The sequence below is a fragment of the Euleptes europaea genome, chromosome 6 (genome assembly GCF_029931775.1).
Source record: "Euleptes europaea isolate rEulEur1 chromosome 6, rEulEur1.hap1, whole genome shotgun sequence".
Lineage (NCBI taxonomy): Eukaryota > Metazoa > Chordata > Lepidosauria > Squamata > Sphaerodactylidae > Euleptes > Euleptes europaea.
In genome coordinates this window covers 107,054,430-107,074,085 of record NC_079317.1, presented here as the reverse complement: position 1 = coordinate 107,074,085, position 19,656 = coordinate 107,054,430, and the positions used below count along the sequence as shown (strand labels likewise).

Below are 19,656 nucleotides of genomic sequence, written 5' to 3'. Positions count from 1 at the left end.
CCCCCACCCCATATTCTTTCCTGAGGTTGCTTCCCCCTCCCATCCTCATACAGCTCTTCCATGCTTCCTGTTGCTAAAGAATGGAGGGAAGACTATGGTATGTGAGTAAGCATACACATACACGATTGTCTCCGTGTGGGTTTTGGTACATGTGCAGCTGAATATGTGCACCCAGTTTTGGGGAGGGGGGAAAGAAAAGGGTTGACATTAGAATGAATGTGCATGCCAATTTGTATGTACAGTGTGTCTTATGACTTATACCAGGAGGAAGAGTATTGTGTTTGAGCTGCAGCTGTGTGCTCTCCTCACCTCCCTATTCTGCTACACATTGGGCTACACTAGGAACTCTACCATGTCTGCCTCCCCCAGACTAATGCAGCCTTCTGGCATCCAGCCTGATTGGTCCCCTCCCACAACATTTCTTCCGTTGGCCTACTGTGACAGCCCAGCACAACTCATGTAGTAAGTAAGACAAACAGTGGGATCCTGTGGCCATCCCCCCCCACACACACACACACAAACATTAGGCAGAGAAACTCAGTGAACCTATCTAGCCAGACTTGGAATCACAGTGCTGGAAGGGAACAGAAGGCCTGCTAATCTAGCCCCATATGCTATGCAGCGGGCATACAAATCATGTATACACTCACAAATCATGCAATCCAAACCACAACAAAAGACAGGTGTGTTGCAGAATATTGTATGCAGAGCTCCAAAAGAACATTACTGGAGAAGGTGAAAATAAACTGTTCCAGTCCCACTACCCCCCATCCCATGGGCTAATGTGACTGGGGAAACAGTTGCCAGAACCAAGGACCAAATTGGATTTGAAGCTTGGAATTCTATGAATGAATGAATGATCTCACAAACATCTTTTTCTTTTAAAAAGCAAGCTTGTGGGGCCCTATTTCTGATCAGGACTGTGATGTATGTGTGTGTGTTTGTGTGTTAATCCTTCACACTGTGCCACTTTGCTGACCTGAAACAGGTCCACAGAGAGCTGCCATTTTCCCTGACCTGGATGGCCCCGGGCTAGCCTGATCTTGTCAGATCTCAGAAGCTAAGCAAGGTCAACCCTGGCTAGTATTTGGATGGGAGACTTCCAAGAAACACCAGGGTTGTGATACAGAGGCAGGCAATGGCAAACCACCACTGAACGTCTCTTACCTTGAAAACCCCACCAGGGGTTGCCACAAGTCAGCTATGACGTGATGGTAAAAAAAAGTTAATGTTGCCAATTCACACATTTACGTAGTGCACAGGTTGAGCCCAGTTGATATTTGGCCTATTCAGAAAACCTATGAGTTTACACTCCCAAGACTATTTCAGGTCAGGAAAGTTACACCAGGGATGAGGGGAAGTTGAAGCTCCTTTAGTTTATTTATTTTTACAGCATTTATATCCTGCATTTCCCCATGGCATTCTCCATGTGCACCACAGTTGTGATCCAAATCCACACAGGAGTTGAGGAGAACCTGTAGTTCACAAGTGACTGTTATACAGGACACAGAGTTGGGACCCCAGACCCAAGCTGTGTGCTCTGTAATGTATGGATCGGCTTGAGGTCCTTATGCAGGTCCTTATCTGGATGGGTATGTTTACCCTAACAGAGCAATTGACAGCAGATCAGGAAAATGGTGCAAACCCAATTGCAGTCCTAATCTGAACCTGGGCTTCCCATGCCCTGTTTTGGGGGTGGGGGTGGAGGGTCTTTCACAGATTATGTATAGTCTGACCACAAAACTTTTGCACAGGTGAGAGGATTTGGTGTAAGATGGATTCACAATTAGTTGTCTCATGTCCTCCTGAAAAAAGTGAAGAATCTCTCTCTTACATAAGAGATTACATGAGAAATTTTCTCTCTTTTACATAAACAGTTAGTGCCCTTGAAAGTAACTATTCTCATGCCCATATAGTGTATTGCCCTTGTAGGTATCTGCAGCTCACCACCCCTGAATGTTCAGGTCTCCTGCCTTAGCAAACCATGCCATGCCTTGTTTTCCAACTGCAGTAATCTCCCCCAAGGTGGGTACCGAAGGGATGATACCACCACCACCAGCAAAACCAGCACAAATACCCTCCATCCACCTGCACAGAAACCTCCTCTCCAGCGGCCTGTGTCCCCCCGAGCAGGGCAATGTCCAGTCCAACCACCTGGAGCCAGCCGTGGCCCCACACCCCCGGTGGCTCCTCGCAGGAAGCTGCTGATGCCTCCTGAGTTCCAAGACACAGCATCAGAGGAGTTTGATGAAAAGCTGAAGCGCCCTAAGTCATCTGGCTACTCTCAGACTGGCACAGGAGAATCACGGCCCCAGACACCACTGAGCGAGGCCTCCAGCCGTGTGTCCGTCCTCCGCCCATCTCCCAAGCTGCCACGATCAGGTTCTAAGATCTTTGACAAGCTCAAATTCTTTGAGGAGCGTAGGAAAAGTCTGGAGCATAATGAGAACCCTTTTGCCGACCACAAGTGGCTACCACTACGGAAGACACGCTCGTTCGATCAGGTTGGCTTTGATGATGTAAGTCCCTTCATGCCAACTGGGTCTCAGGAGGACTTGCAAGAGGATGCCTGCTCAGAATGGGGAGGTGTGGCCTGCCGGCGCCGTGCCTTCCATCAAAAGGCAGCTTCCCTGGATGAGCGTGGCCGCTTCTCCCGCCATGTGTTTGACCTTGAGCACAAATTCACTGAGGAACTTGGTCGCATCAAGCGCACTGTGTCTCAGCAACAACTTCGACGATCACAAGAATTGTTTCGATCCCCATCTCCACATAACTCCATTGAGCCTCCTGCCCCCCGAGTTCCACCACCACGAAAGCTGAAACCACTCAAGGCTTTGCCACCTACAGAGAATGCACATGGTGTGCAGCAGCTGGTGTTGTCCAGTGTGGGATTAGTGGGACCCAGAGATGAGCCCAAGGGGATACAGAAGCCTCTGTCAAGAAGTGGGGCAACAGGTGAGCTGACTGGAGGACAGGACAGAGGCTGTAAGGAAACCGAGATGAATGGACAGGCTCTGCGGCAGAAGGTGGAGCAATGCCCACTGTCCTGTGCTGCCCCATTGAGACAGAGGGACCCATCACAGACTGGGCCTCTTGAGGTCACGGATAGCACAGATGGGGGCTCTGTGAACATGTCAAAAGGGAGTCATGAATCAAAGGGTCCAGGTGAGGCCTCCCATGTCCGCAAACGGGAATCAGGCCAGGATGGACATTCTCTGCCCTGGACCAAGACTGGAACAGAATCAGGCACAGATAAAAGCAGGACAGGAACCCATGGCACGAGCAGAGAGTCAGAGAGAAAGGCTGGGAAAGTGTCAGAGAAAAAGGACAATGCATGGCAGCCTCAAGAAGGGAAGAGCACACGGAGCAGAGGAAAAGGCCGCCGGTCCCACAGAATGTCACCTGAACCAGGTATGAAATGAGGGCAAGAGCTGCTGGGAAAGAATAGGGGAAGGCCAGGAAGAAACACATGGCTTTGTGCCCTCGCTTTCTCCCCCAAATGGAGAGACCCCTAGTGCTTTTTTCTCCAATCTAGGCCACATCCTTCAGATTCAATCCAAAGTGCCTTGCCCAGCTAGTGTTAAATGGGCTCATCAATGGGACTTTGGCAAAGCAAGGTCCTTTGCCTCCTCTGACTGCTTTGTACATGGCTGCTCGCTTATCATTATTTGGGATATGATATGATCTCAGCCAGACCCTTCCTGGTCACCTGTGCTTGGTACCGGGCAAGGAAACAGTGGGAGCTATGGGCTGGGGAGCTGTACCAGAATTAGTGGAGCAGAGATTGTGGTTGGAAAAATGCACAAAAAGGGTATGAAAGCCAAGGCCTGCATTAGAGTAAGGGATTTGGGCTCTAATGAGTGGGCTGAAACAAAGCCAGTACCCCCCCCCCCACCATGTGCTTTGTCTGCCCATTCACACTACACAATACTTCTGAATTTTTTACTTGCCATTTGCACCTCAGCTATTTGTTTTGGAAGGATTGACGGAGTGTTGTTGCCAGTGGCTGTGGCCTCCTTCCCTGAGCAAGGATAAAATGCCATACGGGCTTCCTTGGATGCTGACTAGCTCCTGACAAGCCTACCTCTGTATGCTCTAGCCGAGGTTACCAGATCAGGATTGCAAAAACAGGGACACTATGGAACTCTTAGGTGCATCCATTATGCCCTATGCGATGTTCCAGATAACGGACCCTTGGGCAAGCCTGACCTGGGCTCTCCTGATGTATCTGCTAAAGCAAGCATTAAGGTCGATGGATGCAAAAGGAATGTGTGAATTACTCCAGAGTGAACTTGGCCGACTCATTCATCAGTCGATCTCCATCTTGTGAATGACCACCCCTGACCCTCCTCATGCAGTCAGTCCTGTGAGCGTGTGGCAAAGCCAATTTTATGATGTTTGGATGTCAAAATATGAGTATTTTAAAAATATTATTCAACAGTTTGCCAGTTTCCAAGGATTCAGGTTAACTTTTCTTATCCTACTGGCATGCTTTCAAACATTTCCCAGAGCTTCTCCAACCATTAATTGGGGCATTTCAAACATGACAAAACTTTTCTTAGAAAACATTTTAATATAAAAATCAGCATGAATCTCATGTGAAGATTGTTACATATGATGATCGCACATGTGTCTGTTTCACATGGTATATATGCACTGGTAAGTCACAACCAATTGCAGCTTTCTAGTCCAAATATATGTAGTGTGCAATTGTCGCATGTGACAATGTACACATGGTTTTCGCACTAACTTCAGACTGAAGTGCTTTTAGTAAGTAATTCTCCTTGTGGGTTTTTTTCCTATGAGGATAGGGAGTGTGTATTGCTGAACGCCAGAATCCTTTGGAATTGTTGAGATTCGTATAAGAACATAAGAACATAAGAAAGGCCCTCCTGGATCAGGCCAAGGCCCATCAAGTCCAGCAGTCTGTTCACACAGTGGCCAACCAGGTGCCTCTAGGAAGCCACAAACAAGACGACTGCAGCAGCATTATCCTGCCTGTGTTCCACCGCACCCAAAATAATAGGCATGCTCCTCTGATACTAGAGAGAATAGGTATGCAACATGACTAGTATCCATTCTAACTAACAGCCATGAATACCCCTCTCCTCCATGAATATGTCCACTCCCCTCTTAAAGCCCTCCAAGCTGGCAGCCATCACCACATCCTGGGGCAGGGAGTTCCACAATTTAACTATGCATTGTGTGAAAAAGTACTTCCTTTTATCTGTTTTCAATCTCTCACCCTCCAGCTTTAGCAGATGACCCCGTGTTCTAGTATTATGGGAGAGGGAGAAAAACCTCTCACTGTCCACTCTCTCCATACCATGCATAATTTTATAGACCTCTATCATGTCTCCCCTCAGCCGCCTTCTTTCCAAGCTAAACAGCCCTAAGCGTCCTAACCGCTCCCCATAGGACAGTTGCTCCAGTCCCCTAATCATTTTGGTTGCTCTTTTCTGCACCTTCTCAAGCTCTGTAATATCCTTTTTTAGGTGTGGTGACCAGAACTGTACACAGTATTCCAAGTGTGGTCTCACCATAGATTTGTACAGGGGCAGTATGAGATCAGCAGTTTTATTCTCTATTCCTCGTCTAATTATGGCCAGCATGGAATTTGCCTTTTTTACAGCAGCCGCACACTAGGTTGACATTTTCATTGAGCTATCCACTACCACCCCAAGATCCCTTTCTTGGTCTGTTGTTTTCTCATTAATGTACAAGGGTACAAAGTAATTCAATTTCTTTCTTTAGTCTTCCATTCACTCCACACACTATCAGAGTTTGCCAAATTTCAGTAATATTTTTGCCAATCATATGCATTTTGGCTACATTTCAGATAAGATAACTAAATAAACAGATTATTCATCTTTGCCAAAAGAAAAACGGTGATTGATAAGCACTTAATCACAAAATATTTACAGGAAGTGCTTGACAGAATACAATGGATGTGAAATCTTCACAAAGCCCACACAACTAGCAAACAAGATAGCCCAATCTAGTAGACTGAATGGAGACCCACACAACCCTGTGATTTCTGAAAGACAGAGAAATATAAGGGATTCAGCTGCAGAAATTCATATCCTTAACAACAGGAGTCTGTGAGAGAGAGGAAGGAAAGCATTCACAAGTCAAACAGGAGATCCACAATCAGTATCGCCAAAGGCAGTAGAGGAAGGGGGGCAGTTCGGGTCAGGGCTACAGTATAGGGAGGACTACTTCTCCACCCATGTAATTTTCCTGTTGCAAATCCTCCTCCCCATGAGCTGTTTGCTCCACAAGGAGAAAAATACAGAAGACAGGTACCCACATGTCTAACACTATAGGGCAAACAGCATGTTGAGTAGAAGGGAATGTGCATCAGGGAAAACTACACAGAGGAAAATATTAAACCCCCCCCCCCAACAATCTGGCTGCAGTCCATTTTGTGCCTCTCTGTGAGTGCTATTAATATTTCTAAAAAACATGCAAGTTCTGTGATTGACTCTTCCATCATCATGCTGAGTGGCAGCTTCATAGATATAGATTAGACTCCAAATAGCTAGAAAATTCAAGACACAGTGTGGCGTGTTCAACAATTAATTGGTTCACAGTTGGCTCACAGGGAACTATAATCTTGAAATGGCTTACTTGCATTTTATGAAAGTAATTTCTGTGCACAAATATCTACTGGGTCAGGAGCCCCGAGATCTGCTCTTTGAATTCATGTGGATTATTTTTCCATTTACCTAGCAGCTTCCTGAAGAATTCTAACAACAGCCTTGTAAAGTAGGTTAGCATGATAATTTCCATTTTGCAATTAGGGGCTGAAACAGACAGATATAGGCGTCTGTAGTGGATGGCAGCAATTTTCCTGATGCATATTCCAGGTTGCTGCTGTAACAGAGAAACTTCCGCCATCTCTGCTGTAGTTGTCAGAAAGGCCATTTTGTGAGAGGCCAGTAGGCCAGAAACCCCAATTTCTTTCATTAAAAGCATGTCGGATAAGCTCCAATTCTGTTGATTATTACCAGAGAGGAGACAGTAAAGAGACATATGGATCATTAATAGCCCCAAATTCCCCCATTTTGGCACCTCTTTGAACATTAAGAAATGGGTACAATACCCACCTGATCACAGGTACTTAGTTTCATTTGCTAGGGATTAAAAAAAAAAACACGTTTGCAGATAACCTCTCCACACTTCCTGGTGGTCAAGATCAACCCCCTCCTTTCCACTGAACCCCTAAAATAATGGATGGGGAGAAAAGGCCTTTCTCAGCCTTTTCAAAACCTGTGGAAGCCTGCCCCACCTTTCAAAGGAAGCGTAGAGAATTGGAAAAAATGTGTGTTTGGGGAAAACTGTATTTTTATTTTCTTTTTTTAGTATTTCTCTTCTTCAGTTTCCCTTGTTCCTATATCTCTGCTGGTGTCTAGAATAAACTTTTAAAAATTTGGAATCATAAACTCTGAGAGACATTATCTTGGCTAACTTTCCCCATGGTTGAGCATCTCGGCCTATTGCTACCCAAAGATGTCTGCCTTGCTGCGCAGAGGTAATGAACGTGTTCTCGGGTCTCTACCAGTTGATGGAATAGTCTTTCAACGGTTTACTTCTTGAAGCATAGGGATGTACTGAAGAGGGCTGTTCAGAGCAAAGATTCTTCAGCTAGTGGCAAATATTGATCCCATGGAGGCACAGGAGCCATGCAGGGGCACACTCATGCACTTGAACGACTCACGCTCTATTACAGCTGCTGCGCAAGGGTCCCTGGCTCATAGGGATTTATGCCTGATTAGACATTGCAAAGAATATGGCTTTCTTCCTGGACAGCCTGGCCCAACAAGCAGTCACTCAGTAACACTTATGCCTGATGTTGGCTTTGAATCTATCTAGCTGTAACTGTGGTTTTGTGGAACTTCATTCTAAACACTTTCTCCCTCAAAGGAAGTGGTCCCTTGTTTTCCTCAGAAACCCATCACCTTGATGACTGGCATCAAGAGGGCAAAAAAGGTGGGGAGCTTTGCCACTAAGGGCCAAACCAAAAAAGAGACACAATGCTCCATGTCCAGAGCATCCAGCAGTTTTTAAAAATTAGTTGTCAGGCAGGTAGGAACCCAGTTCAGATTGTGACCATGGCATGACCTAACACAGCCCTGGGAAGCCACTTTTCATCTCAGTGGGACAAACATATGAGTATCTGTATTCTGTATGGTTTCCCAGCAGGGCAAATAACAGCTCCCCAGGCTGTTTTAGATCTGGAAAACGGAATGTGGGGAAGATGTAAACATCCACTGCTTGTGCAGCATTCCCAATCCTGGATTAGTAATCTGCCCTACTTTGTATTGGAAAAGATGGAGGGAGATCCAGGAAGATAGAGATGCTATGGAACAGGCTGTGGCCACCTGTAAATGAAAGAAGAACTCTCTCTGGGGTAAACCCTCCTGACAACATGAAAAGGAAGAGGTGTTAAGTTTTAAACACAGTCTTATCCAAGTGGGTTGAGGCCCCTGGCCTTCCATACAGTCCCTGCTGCAGCTGTTCTTTCTTCTTCTCTGCAGAATCCTCTGATGATTCCTACATCTCAGCGGGTGAGGACCCACTGGAGGCACCCATCTTTGAGATCCCTATCCAGGATGTAACAGTCACAGCTGGAACTGAGGTGCTGCTCAGATGTATAATCACTGGCAACCCTTCCCCAGAAGGCAAGTGAATGGTGTACCAGATGGAGGGTGTGTGATGGGTGGGGAATATGCACAGAAAAAAACACGAGCCTTTATGGCCTTAATATTATTTATTTGAAACGTTTGTATCACACTTTTGTACCAATGTAGGCTCCCAAAGCAGCTTGCAACTAATTATTCAAAGCATTATCCATTACAATAACAACAGCAACAAAACTGAAACAGCTCATAAAGCATAAGCGTGGGGCTGTGGCTCAGTGACAGTGTGTCTCCTTTGCATGCAGAAGGTCCCTGGTTCAGTTCTTGGCACCTTCGGTTCAAAGCAACAGGTAGGAGGTGATGTGAAAGACCTCAACCTGAAACCCTGGAGAACCTCTGCCAACCAGAATAGACAATACTGACCTTGGTGGACTCTAGAGAAAGCAGCTTCATATGTTCCAAACATTAAAAATTCAAAGCTGGGCAAGTAAAAAAAGATAGCATAGGTAGCTGATGAATGTGCCTAAAAAGAGTATTCCATAATCTGAGTGCCACCAGTAGCCATTAATCTTGCCTCTGAAGTTGGGGGCAGACTGAAACAGGGGCTCTGCAGAATAGCTGGACAAAGGTTTACAAGCAGGTAGTCCTTAAGAGATCCTGGTCCATGTTGTTTAGGACTTTAAAGATAAAACAAGAGTACTTATATTGCCTCAAAATACAGAGCAGCTGTTTAAGCAGTGGTGATATGTGATTGGGTGTACAGATTCCTGTTAATAACCTGGCTGCTGATCAGTAGAAATTTCTAAACATTCTTCCTAGGCAGCTCTAGATATAATGCACTGAAGTAATCTTACTTGGACATTACCAAAGCAAAACAAGATCAAATATGTCTCCATTACTGTGGATCGAGAGAATACTTTCCTTCCCATAATGGGGATCTACCAACTCCATGGTCTTTTTATTTTGTTTTCTGTGTAACTGTATTGCATTGCCCAATTTGAATCTACAAAAAGTGTTGCTTTTGAACTTGGTCTTGGGTCCTAGTGGCAGAACTACAAAAAATCCTCAGGAGGGAGGAGGGTATCAGGAGCAATCTACAATTCCAGAGGCAGCCATCCATCATTGTCACCAATGGTGCTCAACAGTTGAATGGGTGGGGGGAGCAGAGCTGCCAATCAACCCCCCCCCCCCGCAAATGGCTTGGCAATGGTTGTGTGAGGGGTATTGTCAAAGCAAGCGCAAAGGTCTTTCCTCTTCAGTATTTTTTTGCTGCACATTTATTTGAACAGACCAAGTGTGCTCTGAGCTCTGTCCTGGAATCCAACAAAAAGTACCAGGTTCCTCCTATATAGAGGGTTGCCAGGTCCCTCTTCGCCACCCGTGGGAGGTTTTGGGGGTGGAGCTTGAGGAGGGTGGGGTTTGGGGAAGGATTTTAATGCCATAGAGTCCAATTGCCAAAGCGGCCATTTTCTCCAGGGGAACTGATCTTTATCGGCTGGAGATCAGTTGTAATAGCAGGAGATCCCCAGCTAGTACCTGGAGGTTGGCAACCCTGCCTATATACCAGTATTCTTCTTTAAAATTCAAGAGCTGACAACCCTTACTAGGCAGTAATTTCCCAGCAGTGACATCTGCCCAAACCTGGCACCCTGAAGCACCATCAGTGTGTGGCTTTGAGTTAGGACTGGGAAAAGATTTAGTAGTAGTAGTAAATTTATTTGTATGTGGCCATAGGCCTTCACAAAACACCATCCACAAAGTAACACATTGTAAAAAAAAACATGTAAAGGAAAATAAAATCTGAAAGAGTTAACATTAATATAAACCATCAAAAACAACATCATGTAATAAATGATGCCCTAGAGCTATCTACCTTAGCCCTTTTTTTTCTATCTAAAAGAGCAAACAATGAGGTTCTATAAGATATATACTCGTTGGAGTAGGGAAAGGATTTAGAGAAAAGGAATACGTAGCCATAGATATGATTAAAAAAAAACACCATGGAGGTTGCCCACTTCAGGAAATTTGGGAAAGGCAGCATTCATGCAGATAGATTTTGGCGATGACACTACTCCAGCTCTCAATGGAAGCTGTGGGGTGGGGGGCTATCTCCTGTGGTCTTGTGTTCGCCTAGGCGTCCAGGTTAGGGAGAGGTCCCCACCCTCTCTGATCCCTGGCCCACCCCCTTCTCCACAGTGTCATGGCGGAAAGATGGGATCCCCTTTCGGAGCAGCGCCCCTCGCCCGATCAAAGCAGAGGGCGAGCGCCACACCCTGCTGGTCAGGAGCGCCCGCGTGGCTGACGCCGGCCTCTACTCCGTTTGCGCGACCAACGAAGTGGGCGAAGCCTGCTGCAGCGCCATCCTGACCGTGCGAGCAGGTAAGCGCAGGTGGAGCTCCGGGGAGGCGGGGCCGGCTTGTGGGGCTGCAGGGGGCGTCCTGCTCGGGGCGGCTGGAGGCCCCCAACCCGCTTGCAGAGCCCGAGGCTACGCGTGGGGGGACGCTCCCCCTGCCCGCCCGGCTCCCAGCGCTGCCGAGAGAAGCCGGCGGCCGCCTTTACCCTACAAGGCTCGGTCGGGGCTGGCTCGCCTGACCAGCAGCCAGCAGGCTCGAGGGGGGCTTCGAGGGCCGGCTTTGCTCGGCCCGGGGATGGAGGGGGGGGCGCAGAAAGGTCCGTCCCTTGTCCGTCGGTGTTTTGCCCCCTGCCCTCCAGCGAGACCAGCGGGGCTTGGCCACTGTTCCGCAGCGATAAAGGCTCCGCAAGGATGCGCCGGAGGGCACGGAGGGGGCGACGTGAAACCTGAGCCCCGGCGGGGCGGGCTGGCCGGCCGTCCGCCCCAAGCGCCGGCGCCTCCTGCCGCCGGGGGCTGCGGGCCGCCCCCCGCCCTCCTGCGCCGGCTCCCCTTCCCGTCTGGTGAGTGGGGTCTGCCCGTCGGACGCCCCCTCCGAAGAGAACCTGGTCCTCCGCCGGCGGCGGGGAGCGCGCGCTCGGGCGGGCGGACCCCGGAGGAGCTCCCGCGGCTGCCCCGACGGCCGGAGTCGCCTTCTGTCCGCTGGGGGCTTGAGGTCGCGGGCATGTCCAGAGGGGGGCACCAGGACTGCCTCTCCAGCTGTGAGCTGGGCATGGAGTTGGTGGGGGAGCGCCTCGGCCACGCACGGGGCAGGGGGTGGTGGGCGGGCGGGGGGTCGCTTGTGTTGCTTCCCCCTTTGCACGCCCTTCTGGCTGGTGTAGAGAGAAGAGCGACCCAAGAGCACGAAGGACTCTCCCTCCAGGTCTGTAGGGCAGGGCCGAAGTCTTCCTGCCTCTAAGGAAGCTGGAAGCCGCCGCGAGGCAAGAATCTCCTTAGCGGATAAGTTCCCAAAGCAGTATTTTATTTATTTCGCGAATGGCAATGCCCTGGCCTCTCCAGGGGAGCTCGAAGCAGCCTCAAAGTATTCCTGGGTCCGGCTCTTGGATAACTTAATTTCTGAACTAGGATTGATCTTATTGGGTGGGGGGGGCAAGACAGGCCTCCAAATGTCCCCATCCAACCCGTGCAGGGAATCTAATCGAATCTTTGAGTATGATGTGGATGCTTGAAAAATTTGGGGGAGGGGGCAGTCATCTGCTTCCCGAGCCACATCTGTGCAAGGGGGTAAGAACCTTCTTTGAAATGTCTGTTATGCATTGACTTAGCATTCGCGTGCCCCCTCCCTGCCTTGGCAAAGGCTGACTTTGATTGGCCTCTGCCATTTTGAAGGGTAGCGTTGGGCAGTATAGAAATAGGTGCAATTAAATAAGTTACTCTCCGCCCCCGTCTCCCCCAGACCTGTGCCATTGACTGTATCTGCAAATCCTAGAGCGTGGACTAGATCTGTCACAGGCCCTCCCCAGCATGCATACTTGGCAAGTTTTTCATTGTCCTAGCCACTAATGTCACCTTGGCCCCTCTCAAGGAAAGCAAGCCAGGAATGCCACTGCCAACGTGAAAAGATAGTGGAAGTAGTAGTATCCAAGCCTGGAGCTACCCAGCTCTGCCCCTCACTTGCTTTCTTTGCTGGTATTGCTGTGCCCAGTATCCCTGAATGCTCTCAGGACTCGGGCACAGGCAGAAGCAACATTGGATTTGTTGTCTTCTGAAACAGTAAGAAGGAAAGGGTGGGATTTGTGCTGCTGCTGGTTCCTCCTGTTGCCTTTTGGTATGTGAGGAGGTTAGATTTAGGCAAGGGGCTTCCATTTATTGCAAATCAGATTTCACAGCTCCAGCAACCAGAGTCCTCACATCACCATAACCAATAAATTACCGTAAGCAAATTATACCAATTATGCAAATTACACTATTTGTACAGCTGATATTTGATCAAATCAATCCATCAGATATTATTTATTTGGATGATTTACATGTCACCTGAAGTTATGTTCTCATGGTGACTTTATCATATCAGACTCTCACAAGAAACTATTTTAAATAATTTCCCTGTACACCCTCATGAAAATTGGCAGCGTTATAATTTCAAATAGAAACTTTAAAAACTAGTGTTTTCTCTGGTAATTTTGGCAATAGTCACATGATAGGGGTAATTTTGGGCAAAAGCATCCTTACAAAAAACTGAGCTGATAAAGTCCCCATTTAAGGACTGCTGCCTCAGATATGAAGCCAAAGATCATATTCATAATTGGCGTGTGGTGTTTTGTGTCTATATTGCTTCAGAAGCCTGGGGGAGGGAGTTCTGTATTTGAATGGTCTGCTATTTTTATAGAAAACATTTCTCCCCGCTTGAGGAAAACTACCAGATCATGACGAAAGAATCTACCTGAGACTTCTTTGTGACATACTAGTTTTCTGCCAACTGCACTCTGAAATGATCAGAATTAGGAGGGTTATACCACATGATTTTTCTTATTGTGCAGGGTGTTTCTCCCCCACCCCTCTAAATTAGCCTTTAGGCACCATTCAGCAAATGTAGCAGTAGTCTAACTGATGCAGTGTTGTTCATACTAGCCTAACAGCAAAATAGGGCATACTGGAACAGCCAAAAGAAGAAAGGAGGGACAAAAGTGATGGGGTGTTGGGCTGTAATTAGGGGCAGGGAACTGGGAACTGGCGTCCATTGAAAGGGACAGTGGAGAATGAAGCTGATATCACTCTTACCCCTTGCCCATTAACCATTTATTGCTTTTATTTGTATTGGTGTTGTATTTGTATTTTCTTCTCTAGCCATTTGGAAGATGCCAGAGTATCCCAGTGGTCTTTTGCCATTATTCTTCATAGTATCTCTCCTCTTCATGTGCTCCTTAAAAAACAGAAAATAGAAGTTTTATCAGAAAACAGTGTGCCAAACTAAGATAGCACATAGGAGGCCAGATTCGGTAATGTATTTCTGTGCCTATGATCATGTAGTAGAAATGAGCAAGAATCCAGTAGTATCTTGAAGACTAACAAAACTTCTGGCAGGGTATGAGCTTTCGTGAGTCACAGCTCACTTCTACAGATACTTCCTCAGTTCATGCAGTCCTTTGAAGTAACTGGGTGGAAACATCCCCATTAAATGGACATTCCCTTGGCATTCTTTCCTCCTTGGGCTAGAGTCCCTGCCGTGTTCTGTGCATGTGCAACTCCTTACCACCCGCTTCTCCTGTCTAGCTCCCCCAGACAGCCACAGTCGACTGGCACCTCCCCATGAACTCAGCAGCCCTGTCACATCGGATGAAGAGTACTTGAGCCCCTTGGAGGAGTTCCCCGAAGCTGGCACTCCTCGGCATCACCGTGCCATGAGAGGGCAACCCCGATCTGAGATCAGCCCAGCCCCTGTGCATGTGGGCATCAACTTCAAGGCTGCCCCATCCTTTGAGGTGAGGGGGATAGTTAAACTAGGGAGGCTGATGTGGGGGTGGGAAAGAACCTACAGCTTTGTGCTGGCGCTCTACCAGCTGGAGGGAGGGGACTGGGGCTTTTGACAAGTGCTACAGGATCCCACTTGCCCAGGCCCTGAAAACAAGTAGCACCTCCTGTTAAAAGGATCAGGCAGTAGGTGATGTGAAAGACCTCTGCCTGAGACCCCGGACAGCCAATGCCAGTAAGAGTAGACAATACTGTTACCTTGACAGATCAAAGTGTTGGCTCAGTATAAGGCTGCTTTCCACGTTCACTTTGTTCTGGTGAAAGTGTTGCAGCTGCCTGTGCTGCTCTAATTGTCTCTGCTCCACCTGCAGCCTGACCCAAAGAAAACCTAATTTCTGCTCCCTTCATCCATTGGCATGATCTTGATGCTCTCTCCTGCAGGTGGCACTGAGTGACCAGACAGTACCAGAGGGACAAGATGTAGTCTTGCGCATTCAGGTGCAGGGGGAGCCCAAGCCCATTGTGCACTGGTGAGTGGATTCTGAGGGTGTGCATGACTTCAAGAGCAGCCACATTGTCCAGACAGGGTTGGGATGTGGGGGTCTTTTCCAGGCTTTTAAATAGCCACCAACCCAGTTGCCTCTGGTGGGTAACATCAGCATTAAATGAGCAGGCAGCCTTGTAGCAGTTTCTCCATATGTGTCCAGCAGGATTGAAGATGGTGGACGTTTCTCTTTGAGCTCAGCATGAGATGTTTTCAAGTTTACCGAATCTTATCCCCAGTCTCTTCGAAGCAAATGATCAGGCAGAGAAGCTCCTGTAAATTGAGAAGAGCGTTGGTTCCTTTTTGTTTTCTGGCTTTCAGGTTGCCATTGTAGACTGTGCTGGGTAATGTGTAGACAAGCAAGATATTAAAATTGCTTACTAGTAAAACTGGTGGACTGATTTGCAACATTGGGATTTCCTTTCCAGCAGGCATCAGATCCAGACTGGGAATGGTTAGTTGTAGGTATGCAGTGGAATGGAAGATCCTTGGGCATTTATCCTCTATAAGGTGTTTGATAAGATCAGAGATGGAGTGGTTTGGATGGGTTAGGAGAGAGCTGCAGTGGGGACAAGTGGGGTCTCTGATGAGCTGGAATACCTTGTCTGTATTATACAAATAGATGCATATGCAGCAGCAACAGTATTTGGGGGTGGCCAAGGGAAGGACCAGCCATGCAGATGGAGTATTTAATTTCTGCAGTAGGCTGATGTGGAAGTAAGGTGAGAAGAAACAGCCTCCAGTAGAAGGGCTGAAGAAGAAGATCTTGAGTTGGGATGGGGGTACAAGGTCTACAGGCTCTCAGTCCCTCTCTTCTATCCACTAGGCTGAAGAATCGACACCCAGTAAAATATGGGCGGCGCATTTCTGCTGTGGAGGAGGGTGGCTCCTTTTGCCTACATATCCGAATGGTGGAGTGCACTGATGCTGGCTATTATGCCTGCAAGGCCATCAACGAGTATGGCACCAAGCAGTGTGAGGCCAAGCTTGATGTGCAAGGTACTTTTGTGTATGACAGAGCATGGGGGATAATGCTTGCCTGCTGAGGGAGGAGCTCAGAATATCATGTTTGCATGCTTACTTATTTTTACACCTCCTTCCTGTTGCTCCCCCATGTACGCATGCTTCATTTTTGCCCTCACTTCACTTTTCCGAGCTGTCATCCTTTTGCACATTAGTAGTTTATATCTCCATGGCTTCTTGTCCCTCTGTGTATTGTTATCCTGCCTTCTGCCTCTGGAACACATGGCAGAACCTGGCTTGGTCCTCTTCTTCCTGATCAGCCTTAGGAATTGAAGTTCAGAGCTCCATCCAGATCTCAGGTTCTTGAGAGGCCTAAATGAAGGAACCTTTAGGGTCACTTTGGCTAAGGCTCCATTCAGGGGCATATAGGAAATGAAGGACATGCAGGCTAGAAGGGTCAAGAGTACTCAGATAATATAATATTTTGAATATACAAAACACTCTCATACATTATCTTGGCCATATTTACATGAGCCCTGTAAAATAGGCCAGCATTATCCCCATCTTGCACTTAAGGACTCAGGCTGCGGGACAGTGGATAGCCTAAAGCCTCCTTATGAGTTTGGGGTAGAGCAAAATTTGGACCAGGAGGTCTGTGTTCACATCTCAGTCTGTTTAGTTGGTATGTCCCTTCCTGCTAGGCAGGGTGAAATAGTCCACTTTAGACAGCAGATACAGAATATCATTTGAAAGCAGCAACCATTTAATCTGTTATTACACTTCTATTCACGTGGGGTACCATTTGTTTTTTCTGCCTCAGGCACCAAAATGACTTAGAAAATCACTTGTCACAGTCTCCCTCAAATAATCCTGGGAAGAATAGTTTGGTTGAGGTGCTGAGAATTTTCTGGACAGGTCCTAGGTCTGTCTCATGGAACGGAGATTCCAATGGGAATGGGAGTGAAGCTAGTTTTGTGTTTCTTCTCTTGACGGTTTGTGTTTTTGATGAAAAGCAGCCTTGGTTGCTGAGATTGGGAGTGACAGAGGAGCAGAGAAGAGAGCCTGCTTAACCCATTCCCTCCAGCAATTTGTCCATTAAAAATGGCCTCCATCAGTGGAGGAAAAGATATCCCTGCAGGTAGAAAAGCAGCTGTCAGGAGCCTGGCAGGCAAACCACTGGAGGAATATCCCATGCTGCTGCTTGCTCCCATTGGCAACATCTGAGGCTGCTTTTCATTTTTTATAAAAGCCAGAGAAAGAAAGAACTGTGGATATGCCTTAGCCAGTAGACTGGACACACATTTGGTTCTTCCCCCAAAATCAATAACTTGTCACCATTTAGTTATAAGCCCTTTCTGTCTGACCAGGCACACTTGTCGCCTCCTTGTGCAGACTGTTGGCAGGAATACAGCGAAGGCCTTCTTGGCAGCCACCACTAACCTTTGGATTACAATCCTTCTTTCAACTTTTTAAAACATTTGAGGTTCTTTTAAAAAATCACCTGTTCCAGAAGACCTTTGAATAGGATTTCTTTTGTCCTTGGGTATTCTTGTATCTTTTAGTTTTTGTGGTGTTTACTGGTGTTTTTATGCAATGTTGTATTTTATATATATTGAATCACCCTTGAGTGTGTTTTATAGGCAAGAAAGTGGAATATAACATATCTAAATAAAGAAATAAATACTGTTGCTTCACCTGAGAGGGAAAGAAAGATAATCATAGCTTCCTTTTAGGAGCTTAAATGGAAGGTACTTGCACTGACCTCTAAGTTCATAGAAACATAGAGTTGGAAGGAACCTCCAGGGTCTTCTAGTCCAACCCCCTGCACAATGCAGGAAATACACAACTACCTCCCCCACACACCACCAGTGACCCTTGCTCCATGGCCAGAAGATGGCAAAAAACAAACAAACAAAAAACCCTCAAGGATCCCTGGCCAATGTGGCCTAGAGGAAAATTGCTTCCTGACCCCAAAGTGGCGATTGGCACGTAAGAAAGGGCCACAAGAGCCGAGCACTGACGCAACCCTTCCTGCCCTCCCTCTCACTATCTGCCTTTCACAGAATCAGCATTGCTGTCAGATGGCCATCTAGCCTCTACATAAAAACCTCCAAAGAAGGTCTGCAAAATGTTCTTCAGAGGCATGCTTACGTAAGGCCAAACCTGATGATATGCTGAGAAATCCATGTCTGGAGCTCCCAATCTTTCCTTAAACTCAACTATCAAGTGCTTGAGGGTGGAAGAGCTGATAAGGATCAGGACCATGGCATGAGGGGGCATTTAGCCTTTCCGCCACAATATTTTCCTGATCTGAAATGGCCCTAGGAAGTCAGTATATGCCCCATTGGGGAAATGTATGAGTACTGATACAGGTACCCTGATTGCCCCAAAGGAACAAATAGCAGTTCACTGGGGCCATTTAACATTGAGAAAACTATGCAAAAGGCTTAACCCCCCTCCCTCCTCCCCCCGTTCCTCCTGGCACCATGATTCTGATCCAAACAGAGCCCCTGTGTGCCTGATGGTTCTGTTTGAGAAAAGCCTTTGGACACAGACCACCACCATGGCATCTGACAGCCCTCTAGAGTCAGAGAGGACCCTGGCATGCCCTGTGATGGACTCTGTCTGGTTTTGGTGTAGAGTTGGTTGGCGTTGGAGCAAGGGGAGACTCTCAGGCAAAGTGTGTGTGTGTGTTAGGCAATAGGACATTTCCATGTGTTGTTGCTGTGCGCCCCCTTTGCGTAGACCGGGCATGTGTGCATTTGTCTGTGCTTTGCTTGTATGTCCACCATGCTACACTAACCCTTTGCTTGCTGACTGTGTTTTTGTCTGTACAGGGAGAGTGAGCTAAGGTGCTGCTGGCCCCCGGGCCACTCTAGCCAGGCACCTTGGGCAGTTGCCTCTGCTTCCAGCGCGATTGAAACAACCAGGCCGGCAAGGCTTGGCTCCTGCCCCCCACCCACTGGATGGCCAGCACCGAGACTCGGCTGAACCCACAGGGCCTGATTGCAGCTGGCGGGGAGGGGATGCAGTGGGCGGGAGAAGAGCTCTGGGCTCCCTTTAGCCACGTGAGGCAAACCCATTTGTGGCATCTCCTTAAAGCTTGAGTAGGCACCCTCTATTAAAATGGGTCTCCATGGGGGCCTGCTGTAGGGTATATCATTGCTGTATGGTGCACTGTGCCTGTGTTAGCGGGCATTACACCCCCAGGTGCCCATGGTGTGCCATCCCTGTGCCAGTATCCATTTCTGTCTGGCCTGAACTGTTGCCAGTGTGTGGTGCTCTCTGTTTTCTCCGTGTGTCCATGTCTCCCTGCCCTGTGGCACACTCCTGTTTTCAGGGGCCTAGGACAGAGCACTAACTCAGCCACCCCCTTGCCAGCCTCCCTAGAGGCTTATGCTCACCATGGGACCCATACACTCAAATGAGGTAGCTTCAGAAGCAACAGGTTAGGTCTGACCTTGCTTCCCTCATGTCCAAGAAGGCCTCTGGGGGCAGAAGACCACATAGCTCAGCCTCCTGCAAGAAGTCTCTGGACAGCACAACTGACAGGGAAGGGACCATTGCCCCAGTGTTTTATGGGGTAGAAGGTGGCTCAGGGAAAGGCAGAGAGCCCACTAGGCTTGGGCCTGCTGGGCTATGCAGCATTTCTGATGGAAGAGGCCAGGAACACAGCCTTCTGCCAC

General features: G+C 47.9%; 1 protein-coding gene across 1 annotated transcript in view; it reads left to right on the top strand.

Annotated features, from left to right (window-relative positions):
* The window catches only part of SPEG (striated muscle enriched protein kinase), a 144,146-nt gene that overhangs the window by 74,098 nt on the left and 50,392 nt on the right, over nt 1-19,656 (top strand). The window contains exons 4-9 of the mRNA XM_056852175.1: nt 2,012-3,411; nt 8,541-8,684; nt 10,839-11,021; nt 14,266-14,474; nt 14,905-14,993; nt 15,834-16,006. Of these exons, the coding sequence (XP_056708153.1) occupies nt 2,012-3,411; nt 8,541-8,684; nt 10,839-11,021; nt 14,266-14,474; nt 14,905-14,993; nt 15,834-16,006 (2,198 nt within the window). The remainder of the gene's footprint in view (nt 1-2,011; nt 3,412-8,540; nt 8,685-10,838; nt 11,022-14,265; nt 14,475-14,904; nt 14,994-15,833; nt 16,007-19,656) is intronic.